This window comes from Amyelois transitella, chromosome 3 (assembly GCF_032362555.1).
Source record: "Amyelois transitella isolate CPQ chromosome 3, ilAmyTran1.1, whole genome shotgun sequence".
Classification (NCBI taxonomy): Eukaryota; Metazoa; Arthropoda; class Insecta; order Lepidoptera; family Pyralidae; genus Amyelois; species Amyelois transitella.
Genome location: NC_083506.1, coordinates 13,421,081 through 13,442,438, shown reverse-complemented (window position 1 = coordinate 13,442,438; position 21,358 = coordinate 13,421,081). Strand labels below are relative to the sequence as shown.

Genomic DNA, 21,358 nt, shown 5'->3' with positions numbered 1-21,358 from the left:
ACTATTTGAATCCTAATTTCAGAATCAAGTCATCCATCTGAATGTGGCTTTTGAGTTTTTTCGAGACGGTTGGCTTTGTCTTGTAAAAGACGTAGTATTAGTGCTGCGTGTTTATGTTTCTTTTGCGTTCTCCTTAGGAAGTGTTGGCTATCTAAACGGATTATGGCCATGGTCGAACAGTGAATAAGTTCCATCCAAAATGACTTTCTGATCTTGACTGTTTTCAGAAGATCAAATGTACTTCTGTAATCATATACATTAACTGAACAACTATTCCAGGTGCAAGAGAAGTCACTGGACGAATTCAGTTTCTTGATTTTCTCCCACGTAACCTCGAAGCATAGTGGAGAGTACACCTGTGTGGCGAGCAACTCCGCGGCAGAGGTCAACCACACCGCGAGGTTGGCTGTCAAAGGTACATGTCGAAATGTCCACTTGCAATTCATAATTTTAATAGTTTCAAAAATGTTTGTTCAAATATGACAGAATTCGTTTTACCGTGTGGTTCCCGGCGCCAATACAAATAAGAATAGAACCACTCCATCTCTTTCCCATGGATGTCGTAAAAGGCGACTAAGGGGTAGGCTTACAAACTTGGAATTATTTTTTAGGCGACGGGCTAGCAATCTTTCACTATTTGAATCTCAATTCTATCTTTAAGCCAAAAAGCTGAACGTGGCCATTCAGTATTTTCAAGACTGTTGGCTCTGTCTACCCCGCAAGGGATATAGACGTGACCATATGAATGTATGTTTGTTTTGAAATTACATAGGATTTGACTTGGCTCTGGTCTTTCCTGGGCTGTCCTTATAGTAAAAAATATTTGTGGTATGGTAACAAGAGGGTACTGTTACTCTTAAGGACTAAGTCTAGACATTTAACTATGTGCTGTACTAAATCTCATCAATTCAATTCAAATTCAAAATATTTATTTATTATTATACGATACTTCATATCGCTTAATAATTCTCAAATCTTTTGGTTTCACGACATTGGTTGACGTCAAATAAATTACTTAAAACTAAGTTTACTGCCGCTTCCAAGGCGTCAGTGCAGAAGAAGCGGTAACAAACTGCACTGCAGCATCAAAATCGATTCCATAGACTTTGAGTTTAGTTCCAAATAAGAATACAAAATCTATATAATCTAGGAATATTTTATTACTTTTTCAGTGGCACCTTCCTGGGTGTATGAACCTCAAGACGTGTCGGCGCTATTAGGAACACAAATCCTGGTCAATTGTGCCACCAAAGGATATCCCGAACCTAGAATCACTTGGCTGAAAGGTCACGGTAGGATCTTCGTTTTTGTCACATTCTAAAATAACTTGATTCAACAATGACTAATTTACTAAATTAACATGCCATTTCTTTTGTTTTCCACCAGTTTCAAATACTTATTCATTTCATTCATTTCAGGCACTGGAGTCAACGACTTCAGACCGGTATCTCACCTGGATCTACAGTTCTCAGTCCTGGGTAACGGATCTTTGAGCATCGCCCCAGCAGCCCATCATCATGAAGGCCAATACATGTGCCGGGCTGACAATGGCATAGGCAGGGGACTGTCAAAGATCATAAGCGTTTCTGTTAATGGTGAGAGAAGATTCTGCTTCTTCCGTTCTTCGATCTTGTCAAGGATTTTATTTTATTTTTTTGACAAATTACACAGATTGAGTTAGCCTCGAAGTAAGTTCGAGACTTGTGTTACGAGATGCTAACTCAACGATACTATATTTCATAATAAATACTTATATAGATAAACATCCAAGACTAAGGCCAATCAGAAAAAGTTATTTTCTCATCATGCCCTGGCCGGGATTCGAACCCGGGTCCTCCGGTGCCACAGACAAGCGTTCTACCGCTGCGCCATAGAGGCCGTTAAATTCTCTGACCTTGGCTCCGCTGATTCATTACCACGAGGGTACATGTGCCGGCCTGATAATGGAATTGATAGGTCACAAAGATTATCAGCGTTTCAGTTAATGGTAAAGGGAACATCTTTTATTCTTATTTCTTCCATCAAGATAAAAGTATACTGACATGAAGGGGACTGTTGAAGACTACCAGTGGTTCAGTTAACGGTGGCAGATTCTTATTTCATTGAGTTATCAGTTATCTCAATTCTATCATTAAGCCAAACAGCTGAACGTGGCCTTTCAGTCTTTTCAAGTCTGTCGGCTCTGTCCACCCCGCAAGTGTTATAGATTTGATGATATGTATGTATGTCATCAGTTATCGTAATCAGATCCCTTGGTAGATTATGGAATTAACAGAGGGCTTTCAACATACATACTTACATAAAATCAAGGCTTTCAAAGTTTATGGTACGTTAAGATGAGGTTTCAGTTATATACATAATATTATATCAAGTAAGGACTGATTCTAGTAGGTATTTTATTAGATGACCATACCCAATAGAGAATTTTAACATTCGACATTCCATTGTCACGAGGTTCAAAATATATTTAAGTACTGTACAATAAGATGCCTTGAGGTTCCCAGCACTTTAGAATAGGACCACTCCATCTCTTATGGATGTCGTAAAAGGCGACTATGGGATAGACTAAAACTTAGGATACTTCGTTTAGGCGATAGACTAGCCTTGAACGTGGTCTTTCAGTCTTTATAAGACTGTCGGCTCAATCATGCTTATCTATACATATAATAAAACAGTAAAAATATTTTTTCTGTACATTTAGTATTTTTGACTGAAATGGATAGAGGGACACTTAGAATGATTAATAGAAAGCAAAAATATTTTTTTTAAATTTCTTGTCTGTCTGTATGTATGATCACGATTATCTCCGAAAGTACTGAACCGATTTACTTCAAACGTTCACCAATTGCTTTGTTTTGACTCAGAATAACATTTAAAGTTTGTTTCATCAAAATCGGTTCACTAAAAAAAAAGTTATCGACATTTTAATGAACTCAAGGCATCAGTTTGCCTGCAAATAAGTTATTAAATTATAAAAATTCAAAGTCATTTATCATTATACGACAGCATTATACCTATAACATATAAATATAAGTGAAAGGCGACTAAGGGATGGGCTTACAAACTTGGGATTCTTTTTTAGGCGATGAGCGAGCAACCTATCACTTTTTGAATCTCAATTCTATCATTAAGTCAAATAGCTGAACGTGGCCATTCAGTCTTTTTAAGCCTGTTGGCTCTGTCTACCCCGCAAAGGATATAGACGTGACCATATTTATGTAGTCTACTTTAATTTCGCCATCAAAGCAACGGCCTCGATGGTCCAGTGGTTAGCCTGTGAGACTGTGAAGTTGGCGGTCCAAGTTCGAATCCCAACAATTACAAGATATCTTTTTTTTTTAATTTTTTTTTTGTATTGTTTGAGTATTTTATTAAAAAAAACTAAAAATCAAAATACTACATATAATAAAACGGTAAAAATATTTTGTCTGTACATTTAATATTTTGACTGAAACGGATAGAGATTTTTTTTTTACATTTTTTGTCTGTCTGTCTGTCTGTCTGTATCTCAAATTCAAAATTTTTATTCATTATTATAGGATACTATATATCGCTTAATAATTGTCAAAACGTATTGTTTAACAACATTGGTTGACGTCAAATAAATTACTTAAAAACTAAGTTTACTGCCGCTTCCAAGGCGTCAGTGCAGAAGAAGCGGTAACAAACTGCACTGCAGCATTTTCTTCAACAACGTCAACTTTACAATATTAATTAAACTTAGAATAAAATGTGGACGAGAGAATACATTGTTCAGATTTATATATGAGATTGAATATTGAAAAAAGAAAAATATATATATATATATATTTTATGGATTGCCAATTTTAAAAAGATTTATGTACAGAGTGTACTGAATTTTGATTTAAGATCAAATCAAACTACAATTAATTACGAGGTTCCTGTGCAAAGCTCGAGCCAGATGTTTTTATCATTAAGGTAATCATCAGTCCTTTAATAAGCCTTCTCACAAAGTACTTTCTTTACATAATCTTTGAATTTTCGGTTGTATCAAGAACAGACTCCGGCAACCTATTATAAAATCGTATACAGTTCCCCATAAATGATTTACTGACTTTGCTAAGCCTATGAAACGGCATGACTAATTTATATTTATTACGTAAATTTCTATCAGTTGTGGCACTAACTTTTTAAAAAAAAAGAGGTATTTTTCCTAACATACATTATAAGACCAAAAATGTACTGGGACGCTACTGTAGGTATGTTTATTTTCTTAAAGAGTTGTCTTAACGAGTCTCTTGGTCCTAAGCCGTAAATTGCGCGAACGGCCCTTTTCTGAATCATAAAAATAGTTTGTATATCAGCCGCGCTACCCCATAAAAGTAAACCATAAGATAACAAGCTATGAAAATAGCTGAAATAAACAAGCCTAGCTGTAGCTACATCTGTCAATTGTCGGGTCCTCCTAACAGCATAAGCGGCAGAGCTAAGTCTATTGGATAGTTTAGAAATATGAGCACCCCACTGTAGCTTTGCATCAATTATAATTCCTAAAAACTTTGTATTTTCAACAAATTCTAATTTCTGGCCTTCCAGTATTATGTCAGTATTGGCCTGCCTTACGTTTGGAAGGGTAAATTTAATGCATTGGGTCTTATTAGCATTTAAAAGAAGATTGTTGGTTGAGAACCAGATAGATATGGCCGACAGTATATTATTAACCGAACTTACATTTTCGCTATGGCGATCTAATTTAAATATTAAAGAAGTGTCATCGGCAAACAGCACTATACCCGCCTGTTTTTCCACCATAAAAGGCAGGTCATTGACATATACCAAGAAGAGGAATGGTCCTAAAATTGAGCCCTGAGGAACACCCGTTGAGACGCTTGATCCGCGTGACTTTACTCCATTAATATCTACAGTTTGAAGCCTATCAGTCAAATAGGATGCCATTAGTTTAGTTGATTTGTGGTCAAACCCATATTGACAAAGTTTACGCAAAAAAATGCTTTAGAGAGATCGCAAAAGACTCCAACTGAATCCTGTGAGCTCTCCCACGCGTCATAGATTTGAGTAACAAGTGCTACTCCCGCATCAGTGGTGGACTTCCCGGCAGTGAACCCATATTGTTGGGAATGGAAAATGTTATTGATTTTAAAATATTGTTGCATTTGATTAAGCATCATCTTCTCAAACACCTTGCTCAAAACTGGCAATATAGAAATAGGTCTATAATTGCCAAGGACTGTTTTCTCCCCTTTTTTGAAAAAAGGTATTAATTTACTACATTTTATTAAATTTGGAAAAATACCCTCATCAATACATTCATTAAATATAAAAGCTAGATCAGATGCAATAATGTCTATGATTTGACTTATGATACTAACAGACATACCCCAATGGTCTTCAGACTTTTTCAAATTAAGTTGTTTGAACGCCTTTAATATATTATCAGAGTTAACATATTTAAATTTAAAGACAGATTTGATGGGAGTTGTGTTATTATTAAGATTATCTGACTGTTTGATTAAGATTCAACTCGAAATTAACGCGGACGAAGTCGCGGGCAACAGCTAGTATTTATATATGAACCATAAGAATGCTATAAGACTTATAAACTTGGGATTCTTCTTTTAGGCGATGGGCTAGCAACCTGTCGCTATTTGAATCTCAATTCTATCTTAAAGCCAAATAGCTGAACGTGGCCTATCAGTCTTTACAAGACTGTTGGCTCTGTCTACGCCGAAAGGGATATAGACGTGATATGTATGTATGTTCCTAAAGAATCTGATTCACTAACGAATTGTATTTGACCAAACCATCTTACAGAACCAGCTCACTTCGAGTTCTCGTCCCGAAACATGACGGTGAAAAGAACGGCAGCCGCCTCGCTCATGTGCGACGCCCGCGGAGACCCCCCCATACAGCTGCAGTGGACGCATAACATGCAACTCGTTGACTTGTCTACTTACAGGTAGAAGATTAACTTGAGTACAATAATTAATAGACTACCTTTTTTCACAATTTACTTTAGTATTATTACCAAAAAAGCCTCCCTTCCAGAAAGGTAGGTAGAGATTACATCTTTCCACTTGCCACGATCTCTGCATACTTCCTTCGCTTCATCCACATTCATTGCTCTTTTCATGCAAGCTTGGCGGTTTCGGGTACTCTTGACCTCACCATTTGCCAGGACGTCCTTTATTTGTTCAAGATACGTTTAGGTAACCGGTCTTCATTGTTAAATTTACTATCGCCGTAGAAAGTAATTATTGTCTTGATATATTTAGTTCCGTGTGGTTCCCGGCACCAATACAAAAAAGAATAGGACCACTCCATCTCTTTCCCATGGATGTCGTAAAAGGCGACTAAGTCTGTCACTTTTTGAATCCCAATTCTATCATTAAGCCAAATAGCTGAACGTGGCCATTCAGCCTTTTCAAGACTGTTGGCTCTGTCTTCCCCGCAAGGGATATAGACGTGACCATATGTATGTGTGTAATTTTATTTGCTACTTCCAGGGTATCAGTGAAGGAGCAAAGATCAGAAAGCGGGATGAGTTCGCAGCTGAACATAGCTCATGCTGAGAGAAGAGATTCAGGGGTATATCGATGTCGGGCCGAGAATTCGTACGGACGAGATGAACTGCTGATATATTTGGCTGTTCAGGGTGCGTGTTCATTTTACTTCCTGCAGCATTCTTTATTTTAATATGGATACCCAATAACGTAAAAAAGCGAAATGGTGCATTTGCATTAGGTAGAAACTTGAAACTATCTCAGAAACAGTTTTCTCTAAGGGTAATGATTCCTTACAATGGAAGACATATACCTAATGGTTGAGTATTTCTTTAACTGTTTTATAAAAAAAAACCCTTTGTTACTCAACAGGAACGGGAACCATAACAACTCAACAAACTTGTTGCTGTTGTTGTGATTCCAGACACTAATCAAAAAAAAAGAATGGGACCACTCCATCTCATTCCCATAGATACGACATCTAAGGCGACAAAGAGATAGGCTTATAAACTTGGGATTCTTCTTTTAGGCTAGCACTTTCACTATTTGAATCTCAATTCCATCATTAAGCCAAACAGCTGAACATGGCCTATCAGTCTTTTCAAGACTCTCCCTACCCCAAGATTAAATGTATGAATGTATTAAAAAAACACTTGTTCCTTTCTTCAGAGTTTCCAGAATCACCCCGCGGACTCCACGTATCTCGTCACGCAGCTCGAGGAGCCACCATATCCTGGCAGCGTGGGTACGACGGCAATGCCAGAGTCCGGCTGTACCGCCTGCAGTACAGAGTGGTGGGGGACAGGGACAGGCACAGGGAGGGGGATGACTGGAGTGACGCGCCCGTGAGGGATGTCCCCGCTGACAGGGTTATTGAGAGGTATGTAGTTATTTCACAAGCAGGTAATAAGCTTATCTTAGAACCATACGAGGTCCGATATCCGAAACTTTTGGATTGTATTGTACTTACTCCAAGCAGTAGAGTAGTTACATACATAGATATGGTCACGTCTATATCCCTTGCGGGGTAGACAGAGCCAACAGTCTTGAAAAGACTGAATGGCAACGTTTAGCTATTTGGCATAATGATGGAATTGAGATTCAAATAGTGACAGGTTGCTATCCTATTGCCTAAAAAAGAGTCCCAAGTTTGTAAGCCCACCAAGATGGAGTGGTCCTATTCTTTTTTGTATTGGTGCTGGGAACCACACGGCACCAATATAATAAAAAATATTTGTAAGTAGTTAGCGGACCATAAAAAAGTAGATTGGAAAGGTGAAAGTAAAAGAGTCGTTCAGCTGAAATACCTAGTAGTGAGAACCAAAGACAGATATAAGAAGACACCTGAACAAAGTTATTGAGAGGTTTTACACAATTCAGAAGACGGAGTGATAAACCTACTTAGTCTAAAATTCTACTTATTATAACGCGACACTTCTCTTTAGATTAAGCATTCAATGACAGCAATTAGAAATTAGAAACTGACGGATAATGTAAAAGTTTTTATTGATTAAATTATTATCATGATCAAATTAAAGACGTCCTGGTAAAGGGTCAAGTCAAAAGTAGCCAAAACCGCCGAGCTTGCATGAAGAGAGTTATGAATGTGGATAAAGCGAAGGAAGTATGCAGAGATCGTGGCAAGTGGAAAGAGGTAGTCTCAGCCTACCCCTCCGGGTAGAGGCGTGATTTTATGTATGTATTGTATGTTTTTATTAATTTCAGGCACGAATCCACGGAGTCAGAAGTTCTATTAGAATATACAGTGGAAGGTTTGCGTCCAGCCACAGCGTATGCTCTTCGCTTGGCTGCTGTCAACGTCATCGGAGACAGCGAGTATTCTGACTCCATCATTGTGCAGACCTTGGAAGAAGGTACACACGGCTCATGAGGCACCAAGGCCACCTCCCATTTACCAATAAAGGCGAGGTGGCACAGTTATCTCCTGAGCCCAACGTACATAACCAACTAAGTAAAATCTTATATATTATCGTGTCACAATGTCAGTCCCCGTACTCCTCCGAAACGGCTGGACTGATTCTCATGAAATTTTGTGAGCATATTGAGTAGGTCTGAGAATCGGCCAACATCTATTTTTCTAATCCCCTTAGTGATAAGGATTGTCCACCCTAAAATTTTTTTTTAAACTAGATATTACTTAAAAAGTATTTATATGGCAAAACAACTTTTGCCGGGACAGCTACATGTATCAAATAATGATATATATTATGAAATAATCAATGAGATGACAAAAGTTCAGAGCATAATGTGGTTGAATATAGTGAGCAAAATGACTTATGACATTATTGTTTCCAGCACCATCAGAGCCGCCACATAATGTCCAAGTTCAAGCCACTGCACCTGGGGAATTACTGGTGAAATGGCAGGTCGGTCCATATAATTTGGTAAAATTCATTTTTATAACTTATACCTAATATAAATTATGTTATCATCTAATATTCCTTAAATAATTTTTTATTTGATTAAGAGCAAATTTTAAACAGACTTTAAAACTGATTAAAATTAAGAGATAATCTTCTGTGGCTAACGTTTTCTTATAATTTCCAGCCTCCACCCCAAGAAACCTGGAATGGCGAACTCCTCGGCTACGTGGTGACCTGGCGCGAGGCTGGCGGCGCTGAGAACAGCACTCAAGCCCTGACCGCGCACGGCTGGGGCGCGGCGCAGGCGCAGCTAGCTGGTTTACGCGCGCACGCTCATTACGAAGTGCGAGTGAGAGCGTTCAATGCGGTCGGAGCTGGACCACCGTGTACACCTTTGACGGCGACTACTCTTGAAAATGGTAAATATTCATACATACTATAGTCACGTCTATATCCCTTGCGGGGTAGACAGGGCCAACAGTCTTGAAAAGACTGATTGGCCACGTTCAGCTGCTTGGCTTAATGATTGAATTGAGATTCAAATAGTGACAGGTTGCTAGCCCAGCGCTTAAAAGAAGAATCCCAAGTTTAAAAGCCTGTCCCTTAGTCGCTTTTTACGTCATACATGGGAATGAGACGGACTATTTTTTTATTGGTGCCGGGAACCACACGGCACCTAATCATCCCCTTAAGAATATCTCTATGAATAAAAAAAATAAATAAAGCAACCTGTCACAATTTGAATCTCAATTCTATCATTAAGCCAAATAGCTGAACGTGGCCATTCTGTCTTTTCAAGATTGTTGGCTCTGTCTACCCCGCAAGGGATATAGACGTGTCCATATATTTGAATATATGTGACTAAATCTTTTTCTGTGACCGTGACCGGACAGAAATTGTTTGTCAAATTTAGAATTGATTTCGTTTTACTATACCTATGTATATATCCAATCATCATCTTCCCCCATCGATTTTTTTTCAATTAATAAAAAAACTAAAGGATTTTACTATTTTCACCAGTACCAGAAGCTCCCCCCGAAAGAGTCCGCTGTGAACCGATATCCTCACAGTCGCTGAGGGCGTGGTGGGAGCCGCCGCCGCCGGCCGCGCGAGGGGGCGTCATATTAGGATACGAGTTGTTGTATGAGGTCAGAGCATTTCCATTTGCGATGACCGAAATAGGTAGATTGATTTTATGTACTTCTACATCATGAATTACAATAGAAAGCATAACATGGATAAGCCTCTTTACCGGGATTCCATTTCAGTACTTACACTTACAGTAAACTACATTGTCCGCGGGTAATATAGGAATTTACATGAACGAAGTCGGGGGAAAACAGCTACCACTAATATATTCTTCATGCTACTTGTAAAAAAATCCGGAAAAAAATCTTAATAATTTACAAATCCCGCAATCCCGGAGGCATGTCCATATTAATATATACGTATCAGTTCATTGACCCCAATTCAATCTACCTATTCCGATCTCTGGTGATAACCCTCCTTTGTGTTGCGCAATCGGTTTTAAATAAGTTTTGGCCACTGATGTCAATAATACTGAGGGGTTAATGAGAATTTTTCTCGCTCAAACGCGTCGAGTAAGTAAACGCAAATTTGTATGAAATTGCATTAGTGCTATCGCGTGGCCACCAGGTGGCGCTGATTGAATCACATACAAATTTACATTTACTTGCTCGAGTAAAACTCTCACTATCTCTTTTGGTACACTGACCGAATATTCTATACAAAATGACAGCTGGGTGCTATAAAGTGCTTTATATCATAGTACTTAAAATGACATTATCAAGGAAGAAGCGGTAGTGAACATACAGAGTGACATTTAAAACAACTGCATCCTTTTAAACATAGACTACACCCATGCTTCTGAGCCGTTTGAGCCTATTTTTATTTAAATTAAACGTCATCATTTTCACATTTTAAGAAACCCTCAAAAACTACGTCACACGCTTTATTAAAGACAAATACTACAAAAAGTAATTAAAAATAAACATGTAAATAAATGTCTGAAAAATAATTTAATTTACTAGTATCAAGATCAAGTAAAGTACCGAGTTGTCGAGATCGCTCATCTGAATGAATTGTGTCGTTGACCTCTGAATCTTACGCGTCGCTTTTTCGCTGGCCGGGGTGATAGTACGTATTTAGGATCGTGGATTTTGATACTTTTATTTTTTTCGTAGGTACTTTCTGAAATATACCGACGATAAAAGAGTACACTTAACAGTTAAATTTATGCAGTTGAATTATAAGTCACCCTGTATATACAAACGTTGATAAGTCATGTTATCTTTCACCTACATTATCTTCGGTTAACCATACAGATAAAGAGAAGATTTATGTGAATCTATAAAATAATTTTCATTGGTCGTTTTCCAGGTGGCAGAAGACCTAGAGAGCCAATCAGAGAGCCGCCGCGCGGGCGGGCTGGAGTCGGTATTGGCGGGCTTGCGCCGCGCCGCCAACTACTCGCTGTCGGTGCGCGCGCGCACCGCCGCCGGCGCGGGCCCCGCCTCTACGCCCGTGTACTGTGCTACCAGTGAAGATAGTATGTAGACTTGCATGATATTAAAAATATATATATAAGGTTATTCAATAACACCATCAGCTTCTGAACATTTTTTTATGAGTTTGATGAAATCATTTGCATTTTGAGTACTGGATGTCAATATATATGCATATCTAGTAAAGTGATCTGATAGTAGATGTAAGTATCTCTTTGTCGATCTGGATCCTCCGAAACCTCCAATGGTGTCAATGGAGCATATTTGAAAAGGTTTTGTTGCAGGACCTAAGTGAGACATCAATCCATATTTATTTTTTCCTCTCGATTTGTTCTTTAAGCATACTATACAATTTTCACATACGTTTTTTATATTATTTGTCATGTTTTCTGCTGTATATATGGAGCTAATCATTCTCTGCATTTGTTTAATTCCAATATGACCCAGTTCTGTATGTACGTTATGTATTAGTTGTATGCTGAATTTCTCTGATATTATTATTTTGTCTTTTTTCTTGACTGTCTTATAGTACACATTGTTTTTCATTTGTAACTTGTCTTTTCTACACTGTATATATTCATTTTCCACTTGATCTTGTAGGATATCTTCTAGTGTTATTGTGTTTACTACTTTTAACTGTTCCTCTATATTGTCTTCTGGTTCAAGGACTGGATTCCTGCTTAGGCAATCGGCTTCAATGTTAAATTTACCTGGACAATATTTTACTTGGAAATCATATTGTGATAAGTAATGTGTAAGATCACCTAATTCTTCATCAGTTCTAGATTTTATGTTCATATTCTCCAGTGGCTTATGGTCTGAAAATACAATGAATTTTTTACCTTTTAACAAATGCTGCCAATACTGTATACATTCTTTGATTGCAAGACATTCCAGATATATTGCTTTCTTTCTTTTTTGTACTTCATTTAATTTTTTTGAGAAGTATGCCACTGGCTTTTCTTCATTGTTTTGTTGTGGTTGTTTCAAAACTGCTCCTACTCCTAATATACTAGCATCTGTGTATATATGGATAGGTAAATTTGGATCATAGATTGTTAATATTGGCTGAGAGCATAATATTTGTTTCATTTCTTCAAATGATTCTTGACATGCTTCAGTCCAGTTAAATATTTGCCCTTTTCTCAATAGGCTATGTAATGGTTCTAATTTTATTGCTATATTTGGCACATATTTATGATAAAAGTTTATTTTTCCCAAAAACTGTCTCACATTTTTCTGAGTTTTAGGTGTGGGGAAATTTTTTATTGATATCAAGTTATCTTTCAGCGGTCTGACTGAATTATTCTGTATTACATGACCCAAATATTTGACTGAGTCTTTTGCAAATGTGCATTTAGAGAATTTGAGTTTCATGCCCTCACTTTTAATTGCTTGAAATAGTTGTCTCAGTTGTTCGATATGTTCTGTGAATGTTTTTGAATATAATAAAATATCATCGATGAAACAAACTGTGAACTCACTGAGCTTGTGCTTCCGTATAATATTACACATTATCCTTTGGATTTGGATATAGACAAATCTCTCGGCTAACTTTTTCATATTTTTTTTTCTACATTTTGTTTATTTTCTACTAATTTCTCCAAAATTTTCACAATAGGATCTTCCGAAGACATTTCTTGTGTAGTTTCCTCTAGAAATTGATCCGAAAAAATCATGTTACTATCCTCATCAACATATGTTTCTAATATATCCTGTGTCGCTTTTATCCACACATTTCTTGTTTGATTCCTTTTTTTTATTGTACTTTTGACTGTAGCATAGTTTTTTGTACATAGAATCTGTTTGTGAAATGATATATGTTGATGCTCTTCAGGAATATACTTTATTATCTTGCGTGGCGATTGAGGTTATGGCAATAAAGTTTGACTTTCCATCCACTGTTGGTTTTACTTGGAATGTAAACCTTAATTTTTCCATTTTGTGACAATAAATGTCGTTTTATAAGGTTATTCAATAACACCGTCAATAAAACACAATTGAGTTTCTCTGAAATGAAAGAAGTTGTTTATTTTACATTGTAAACTAAATAATACGTATTCACATTGAATATCATATTTACATACCTGAAATGAAAGAAACGACATTTAATGTTTATAATACGGTGTCAGTTTCTGTTTTTCCAAATTATTTAAAAGTGCAAAATATCGAGTCGGTTATGAAATGTATTTTCTTCATATAGACAAATCAAATGACGCGGCTCGGTGATATTGACGTATGTTATTCGCGGGAAAATTTGAAATAAGAAAAGTGCCTATAGGTGATTTTCTTTACATATATTTACGAGTATTAACTAATTCTGTATGCAGATTACATTAAACAATAAACCTTTGTAGGTACTTACAATATTCATAAAATCTCTTTTTTTTAACAGACGACAAAGATTATTATCTTGTCTTTCCATAAACCTTTAAGTGGTAAAGATAAATGATAAAAAAATAGTCAGTACTTATCCTAAAATATAAAGCAAAAGCCATCCTACAAAACACTAAATAAGAGACAAGTCATCCAGGTATTTATAATAACAGCATATTTAAAACTCTAAGGTACAAGCATTTTAAATCCCACTTTTCGTTTCCAGTACCCGGGGCCCCGGCAGACGTGCGGGCGCTGGCGAACTCCGAAGACTCGGTGGTAGTGAGCTGGTTGAGTCCGATCCAGAAGAATGGCAGGATCACACACTACACTGTGTATAACAGACCGCAGAGGTAGGTTATTGGACAGTCCGAGTATAGTATCATTTTCTTACCACAGGGAAAAATGTAGTCCTTATTCACTTTGTCATAATTCACATGTCATGGCAAAACTGAGTGAAATTAAATTTTAATTCAATTTCTTCAAACTTTTCTACAATATTTATAAATTTCCCTTGTTAACCGACTTAAAAAAGGAGAAGATTCTCACTTTAACCTTTTTTTAAACTTAACGACTAACTAAAGATCTAATTATTCGACAGGACAGGACAGCATTCTCAACAGACGGTCCTACACAAAGGCGAAGAGGAGGAATACCAGATCGAAGTCCGCGGTCTTCAAGAGCACCAGGTCTACGAGTTCTGGGTCACGGCCGCTACGGCGTCAGGGGAGGGGGAGATGAGTGCGATTGTAGCCAGGAAGCCTAATGCTAGAGGTATTCGTTTGTTTTTGATGAAAAACAAAAAGAAAAATATTCACGTCTATATCCCTTGCGGGGTAGACAGAGCTAACAGTCTTTAAAAATACAGAAAGGACACGTACAGCTGTTTGGCTTACTGATAGAATTGAGATTCATATAAAGTGACAGGTGGCTAGTCCGCCGCCTGATAGAAGATTCCCAAGTAAAATGACAAATCAGTTAAATCTACGTGTTAGTGTGTATGAAGGTATGTATAAGTGAATATGGTAGATGTAAATAAAAGTAACCTTGGGGTGGACAAAATAGAAAACATGGCTTTACCAGCCTGCTGCTAGATAATCGACTTTAACGAATTGACGGCCTCTGTGGCGCAGCGGTAGTGCGCTTGTCTATGTCACCGGAGGTCCCGGGTTCGATTCCCGGCCAGGGCATGATGAGAAAAGAACTTTCTCTGATTGGCCTGGGTCTCGGATGTTTATCTATATAAGTATTTATTATATAATATAGTATCGTTGAGTTGGTATCTCGTAACACAAGTCTCGAACTTACTTCGAGGCTAACTCAATCTGTGTAATTTGTCCCGTATATATTTATTTAATCCAATAAATTGGTAACTAATCAATTCTCCGTTTCCCAGCCCCAGCAACACTCGCTTCGTTCGGCCGTCGCGTCCAAGCGGCGGCGGGGAGTCGCGTGCGCATCCCGTGCGCGGCGGCCGGCGCGCCCGCGCCGCTCCGCGTGTGGGCGCGACGCCGCCCCGCGCCGCCCATACACGCCGACAACAGGTTCCTGGTGGAGGCCCAGTATCTGGTGATACTTAGTAAGTGTCTCATAAATGTTCAGATAGCTGGTTTTCCAGTGCTTAAAAGCCCTGGCGCCATCTTAAAATAACGACCAGATCTACAATTTTGATGTAAATAATTCTGAATTAAGCTGGCTTTAGCCATTCCTAAATTTTGGTCACAAGTTTAAAGTTTCAAAGGTTAACATACATACATATAATCACGTCTATATCCCTTGCGGGGTAGACAGAGCCAGCAGTCTTGAAAAGACTTATAGGCCACGTTCAGCTATTTGGCTTTAAGATAGAACTGAGATTCAAATAGTGACAGGTTGCTAGCCCATCGCCTAAAAGTAGAATCCCAAGTTTATAAGCCTACCCCTCAGTCGCCTTTTACGACATCCATGGGAGAGTGACGGAGTGGTCCTATTCTTTTTCTATTGGTGCCGGGAGCCACACGGCACGAAAAAAGCAATAAAACGTATGTGCGAAGAAAGAGGGAGTTTTGTTTAAGTCCAGCAAGGTGTTGACAAGGACAACGACATACTAATTTCGTGAACGACGAGGTAGTCCAAAAGAGGTGGTCTCGTGGCGGTAAAAAGGGAGGCATCTAAAGACCGCGAAGGCACGACATCACCAACATTCTGTCAAATCAAATCAAATCAAATCTATTTATTGTGGAGCACAGGTAAAAATATAATATAATTGTACAGAGTACCACTGCATCCTGTCTTTACAGACTGTCTGTTTTTCTATACATAGTAATTATAACAATTTCAGGTCTGGACCGCAGCCTATCAGACAACTACACCTGCACAGTTAGGAATCCATACGGCTCAGAGCGAGGCACTTGGGAAGTGGTGGCTCTCCAGCCGCCGCCCAGGCCGCGGCTGCGACTGGCTGCGTCTGCGCCGTCGAGGCTGCACCTCGCGTGGGACGCCGTTGCTGGACCTGTTCATAGTACATACATACATACATAAAATCACGCCTCTTTCCCGGAGGAGTAAGCAGAGACTACCTCTTTCCACTTGCCACGATCCCTGCATACTTCCATTGCTTCATCCACATTCATAACTTATAACTGTTCATAGTAAGATAAATTAAATTATGTCGGTGACATACTGTGAAGTACTTTTCTTGATTGATGAAGAAACTTAAATTCAATTTGAATTTCAACATACATGCATACATAGAGTCACGTCTATATCCCTTGCGGGGTAGACAGAGCCAACAGTCTTGAAAAGACCGAATGGCCACGTTCAGCTTAACGATAGAATTGAGATTCAACTAGTGACAGGTTGCTAGCCCAACGCCTAAAAAAGAATCCCAACTTTGTAAGCCTATCCCTTAGTCGCCTTTTATGACATCCATGGGAAAGAGCCGGAAAGGTCCTATTCTTTATTGTATTGGTGCCGGGAACCACACGGCACTTTTCAATTCCAATCGATTAAATCGAGGACGGGTAAAAAGTCAGGCCAAAAGCATCTTAAACTGACGAGCTTACATAAATAAAAGTTGGGTATAAGTCACTGGCATCCACTGGGATCAATCAAAGGTATTTTCGTTTTTATTATTCCCATTATTATATTTTAGACGGCCTCTGTGGCGCAGCGGTAGTACGCTTGTCTGGGACACCGGAGGTCCCGCGTTCGAATCCCGGCCAGGGCATGATGAGAAAAGATCTTTTTCTGATCGGCCTGGGTCTTGGATGTTTATGTATATAAGTATTTAGTATAAAATATAGTACCTATCGTTGAGTTAGTATCTCGTAACACAACTTACCTCGAGGCTGACTCAATCTGTGTAATTTGTCCCGTATGTATATATTTAAATAAGATTTTTCTATCCTCAGGCTACATAGTAGAACACAGCCGCGTGGAAGCCTCCACCTGGGTGTCAACTCGTTTGCCCAGCGAGTCTCGATCTCACGTGCTGGAGCGCCTGTCATGTGGCACCGCGTATCGAGTGAGACTCCTGGCCAGAAACGCCGTAGGAGCTTCTGAGCCTAGTGATGAGCTGCTGGTATCTACTAAGGGGGGACGTGAGTAATTGTGTAATACACGACTGGTAATTTATTAACCTTAATACCTTAAAAACTGGAAAGGCTTACAAAATTGGGATTCTTTTTTTTAAGGCGATGGGCTAGCAACCTGTCACTATTTGAATTTCAGTTCTATCATAAAGCCAAATAGCTGAACGTGGCCATTCAGTCTTTTCAAGACTGTTGGCTCTGTCTACCCCGCAAGGGATATAGACGTGACAATATGTATGTATGTATGTAATAACTGGGTGCAACTGAATTTTAACTACTCTAAAAGGGGGAATGTAGCAAGAACTGAAGAAGGCCGGTATCTGGTTGGTTTGGAAAAATGAATGTAAAAATCACAGAGAATTATCGCGATGAGATAATTTAGAAACGTATGGCAACACAGAAGACTTTTATTGAAAACTACCTGTAATGCTAAACCTTTTGAAAGGTATCATTAAGGAAGTCGGATCCAATTTTTTCCACTATCTCAGCATCCGTGCCGTGTGGTTCCCGGCACCAATGCAAAAAAGAATAGGACCACTCCATCTCTTTCCCATGGATGTCGTAAAAGGCGACTAAGGGATAGGCTAACAAACTTGGGATTCTTTTTTAGGCGATTGGCTAGCAACCTGTCACTATTTGAATCTCAATTCAATCATTAACTCCAAATAGCTGAACGTGGCCATTCAGTCTTTTCAAGGCTGTCGGCTCTGTCTACCCCGGAAGGGATATAGACGTGACCATATGTATGTATGTATGTATTTCAGCATCCAGAGCGGCATCAGAAAAAGACCTGATATCAACGAACAGCACCTGCGTCAAAATAAACCTCCTGACTTGGGACAGCAATGGATGCCCCCTCAATCAGTTCACGATATCCATCCGCGCCTTCGAAGAGAGTACCTGGAGACTGCAGACTGTGCCGGCGGCCGCCCATCCCTTGGTGATTTGCGACCTGGCTTCGGCCACGTGGTACCATTTGAAGGTGGTGGCTGCCAGCGCCGCGGGGATCACCACGGGGAAATATTATTTTGCAACACTGACGGAGGACGGAGGTTGGTATAAAAAAAAAAGATATTTAAATGAAAGTTTACGATACTTTACGAGCCTTTGCAATATAATTTTCTGATCAATTTCAAAATTATAAAGAATGAATTTAGATTACATTTTTTCTTTATTTTTAATGGCGTCGATTATGATACTGTTATTCGCAAAAGTGTGCCGTGTGGTTCCCGGCACCAATAAAAAAAGAATAGGACCACTCCATCTAGTTCGCATGGATGTCGTAAAAGACGACTAAGGGATAGGCTTATCAACTCGGGATTCTTCTTTTAGGCGATGGGTTAGCAACCTGTCACTATTTGAATCTCAATTCCATCATAAAGCCAAACAGCTGAACGTGGCCTACCAGTCTTTTCAAGACTGTTGGCTCTGTCTACCCCGCAAGGGATATATATAGACGTGATTATATATATGTATTCGCAAAAGGACATCTAGCGCCACTTTTGGCCTACCAGGTGCTACAATACATGCAAAAGTGACTTTACCCATGAAAATACCCATAGAACGCATCCCGGCGCCCGCGCAGTTTCCCCCGGGCGGGGAGAGCGACGAGGTGGTGGCACCGAAGACAGCTGTTTTAGCCGCTTCAGGCTGTGCTCTGTTGGCAGCTCTCTCGTTACTGGCTGCCCTTGCGTACAGGAAGGGGTGTGTATTATATTGATACTTGAAATAATTACAATTTTTATAGTAAAGTTCAATTCAATTTTCTCAAAATTGTCTTGTGTTAAAATTGGACATTGTTGCGGATTGTACGTTTGTTTTGGTGTTTAATAATTAGAATTAGACAGTTCACATCTAAAACGGCTGCCCACAACCTAAATTGGAAGGATGATACAAATCACAGAATTAATCATAGCAATTGCTCACCCCGAAAATATAGATAAGGAAACATGAATATTGAGCTCAAACTACCTCAAAGATTTCGTCAAAAACTTGATCAATAGACATGAGAATTCTTTTCAAGGGTCGTTCCAAAAGTTCAATTATTGTTATCAATATAACCTATTCATACATACATACCATCACGTCTATATCACTTACGGGGTAGACAGAGCCAATAGTCTTGAAAAGACTGAACGGCCACGTTCAGCTATAAGTTACAACTTATGGTAAGCGATAAAACTATAAAGTCTTCACATACTTTACCAAAAAAAGACTGAAAGGCCACGTTCAGCTATAAGTTATAACTTATGGTAAGCGATAAAACTATAAAGTCTTCACATACTTCAACAGCCCGTCAACGTCGTGCTTCAGGAAGGGCTACGAGCAAGGAGACGTGTCCGAGGAAGAAGAGAAATCTGTGGAGAAGCGTGACAACCGCAGAAATTGCCAGCAAGTGTACACCTCATCGCCGATCAAGCATCCGCTGAGCAAGAAAGAGCAGCAAGGTACTGAAACTAGTTCTGCATTCATACATACATATAATCACGTCTATATCCCTTGCGGGGTAGACAGAGCCAACAGTCTTGAAAAGACTGATAGGCCACGTTCAGCTATTTGGCGTAAAGAACGAATTGAGATTCAAATAGGGACAGGTTGCTAGCCCATCGCCTAAAAGAAGAATCTCAAGTTTATAAGCATATCCCTTAGTCGCCTTTTACGACATCCATGGGAAAGATATGGAGTGGTCCTATTTTTTTTTCTATTGGTGCCGGGAACCACACGGCACTACATTCAATCATGTTTTTTTTAATGTAGACAATGTGCATTCGTCCATGATTTAGATTTAAGAGATCTATATTTGTATATTGACGTCCGATGAAAATGCTGCAGTGTAGTTTGTTCAACCGCTGCTTCTACACATGCGCTTTGGAAGCGGTAGGAGTTATAGTTAGATTTAAGTGATGCGACGTTGATAAGTGATACCTTGTATCCAATTTTGAAAATAAATGTATTCTTTTCTATTCTATTCAATAATATGATAATCATATCCGTACTTCCGAAAGAAGTTATACCAATGTACTTTTTTCATTGCGTTTAAGAAGATTATTCAAATTATTCGCTATTGTTGCCGTAAGTAAGCTTTGTGGTTCCCGGCACCAATAGAAAAAAGAATAGGACCACTACATCTCTCTCCCATGGATGTCGTAAAAGGCGACTAAGGGGTAGGTAGGTAACATATAATCACGTCTATATCCATTGTGGGGTAGACAGAGCCAACAGTCTTGAAAAGACTGATAGGCCACGTTCAGCTGTTTGGCTTTATGATGGAATTGAAGGAATCTGCAAACGGGATTACATAGTTACATACTTCGAAGTATGTAACTATATAATCCCGTTACGACAGATACAACGATACAGCGCTGCAGCTACTATCCCTTAACATTATATATTTCTTTGAAATACCTGGTTGACTAAAAGAAATCCCTCACACGGCTAAGTCCGCCCTTGTACATCGTTATTTTTAATTCAAAATTCAAAATTTTTTATTCATTATTATAGGATACTATTATATCGCTTAATAATTGTCGTATGGTTTAACAACTAGGTTGACGTCAAATAAATTACTTAAAAACTAAGTTTACTGCCGCTTCCAAGGCGTCAGTGCAGAAGAAGCGGTAACAAACTGCACTGCAGCATTTTCTTCAACAACGTCAACTTCACAATATTAAATTATACTTAGAATAGAATAGAATAGAATATAATGTGTTTTTATGTATTACTCATAATTTGTTATGCACACTAAAGAATTTACAAACAAAAAATAGAAGAATTGACATGGTGGTCGTTACAGAAATGTACGAGATCAGCCCATACGCGACGTTCAGCATGTCGGGCGGCGCGACCGGGCCGGCGGAGGAGCCGCTGCTGGCGGGCGCGGGCACGCTGCGCACCTTCGGCCGCGCCGAGCCCGCGCCGCTCGCCGCCGCGCCGCCGCCCGCGCACAAACACCGCTCGCCCGTCAACTCTGGTTAGCAAGCTGTTTGTTTGTGTAGATACATACATACACGTCTATATCC

At 39.0% G+C, this 21,358-nt stretch overlaps 2 protein-coding genes across 2 annotated transcripts in view; both read left to right on the top strand.

Annotated features, from left to right (window-relative positions):
• The window catches only part of LOC106136730 (cell adhesion molecule Dscam2), a 196,817-nt gene extending 185,374 nt beyond the window's left edge, over positions 1 to 11,443 (top strand). The window contains exons 15-25 of the mRNA XM_060949085.1: positions 280 to 415; positions 1,173 to 1,292; positions 1,419 to 1,595; positions 5,794 to 5,938; positions 6,486 to 6,634; positions 7,152 to 7,362; positions 8,208 to 8,356; positions 8,799 to 8,869; positions 9,051 to 9,285; positions 9,887 to 10,014; positions 11,267 to 11,443. Coding sequence (XP_060805068.1) covers positions 280 to 415; positions 1,173 to 1,292; positions 1,419 to 1,595; positions 5,794 to 5,938; positions 6,486 to 6,634; positions 7,152 to 7,362; positions 8,208 to 8,356; positions 8,799 to 8,869; positions 9,051 to 9,285; positions 9,887 to 10,014; positions 11,267 to 11,443 — 1,698 coding nt within the window. The remainder of the gene's footprint in view (positions 1 to 279; positions 416 to 1,172; positions 1,293 to 1,418; positions 1,596 to 5,793; positions 5,939 to 6,485; positions 6,635 to 7,151; positions 7,363 to 8,207; positions 8,357 to 8,798; positions 8,870 to 9,050; positions 9,286 to 9,886; positions 10,015 to 11,266) is intronic.
• Positions 11,444 to 13,715: 2,272 nt separating this feature from the next.
• Positions 13,716 to 17,356, top strand: LOC132902782 (cell adhesion molecule DSCAML1-like). The gene is made up of 6 exons (XM_060949082.1): positions 13,716 to 13,744; positions 13,959 to 14,120; positions 14,369 to 14,541; positions 15,164 to 15,346; positions 16,088 to 16,267; positions 17,160 to 17,356. The coding sequence occupies exons 1-6, from the start codon at positions 13,716 to 13,718 to the stop codon at positions 17,354 to 17,356; spliced, it is 924 nt and encodes a 307-aa protein (XP_060805065.1).
• The last annotated feature ends 4,002 nt before the right edge of the window (positions 17,357 to 21,358 follow it).

Excerpts from the sequence above, each read along its gene's own strand:
- LOC132902782 (XM_060949082.1), top strand. The coding sequence starts at position 13,716 with ATGCAGATTACATTAAACAATAAACCTTT. Across the intron at positions 13,745-13,958 it reads ACATTAAACAATAAACCTTT|GTACAAGCATTTTAAATCCC; the intron begins GTAGGTACTTAC and ends TAAAACTCTAAG. Across the intron at positions 14,121-14,368 it reads GTGTATAACAGACCGCAGAG|GACAGGACAGCATTCTCAAC; the intron begins GTAGGTTATTGG and ends ATTATTCGACAG.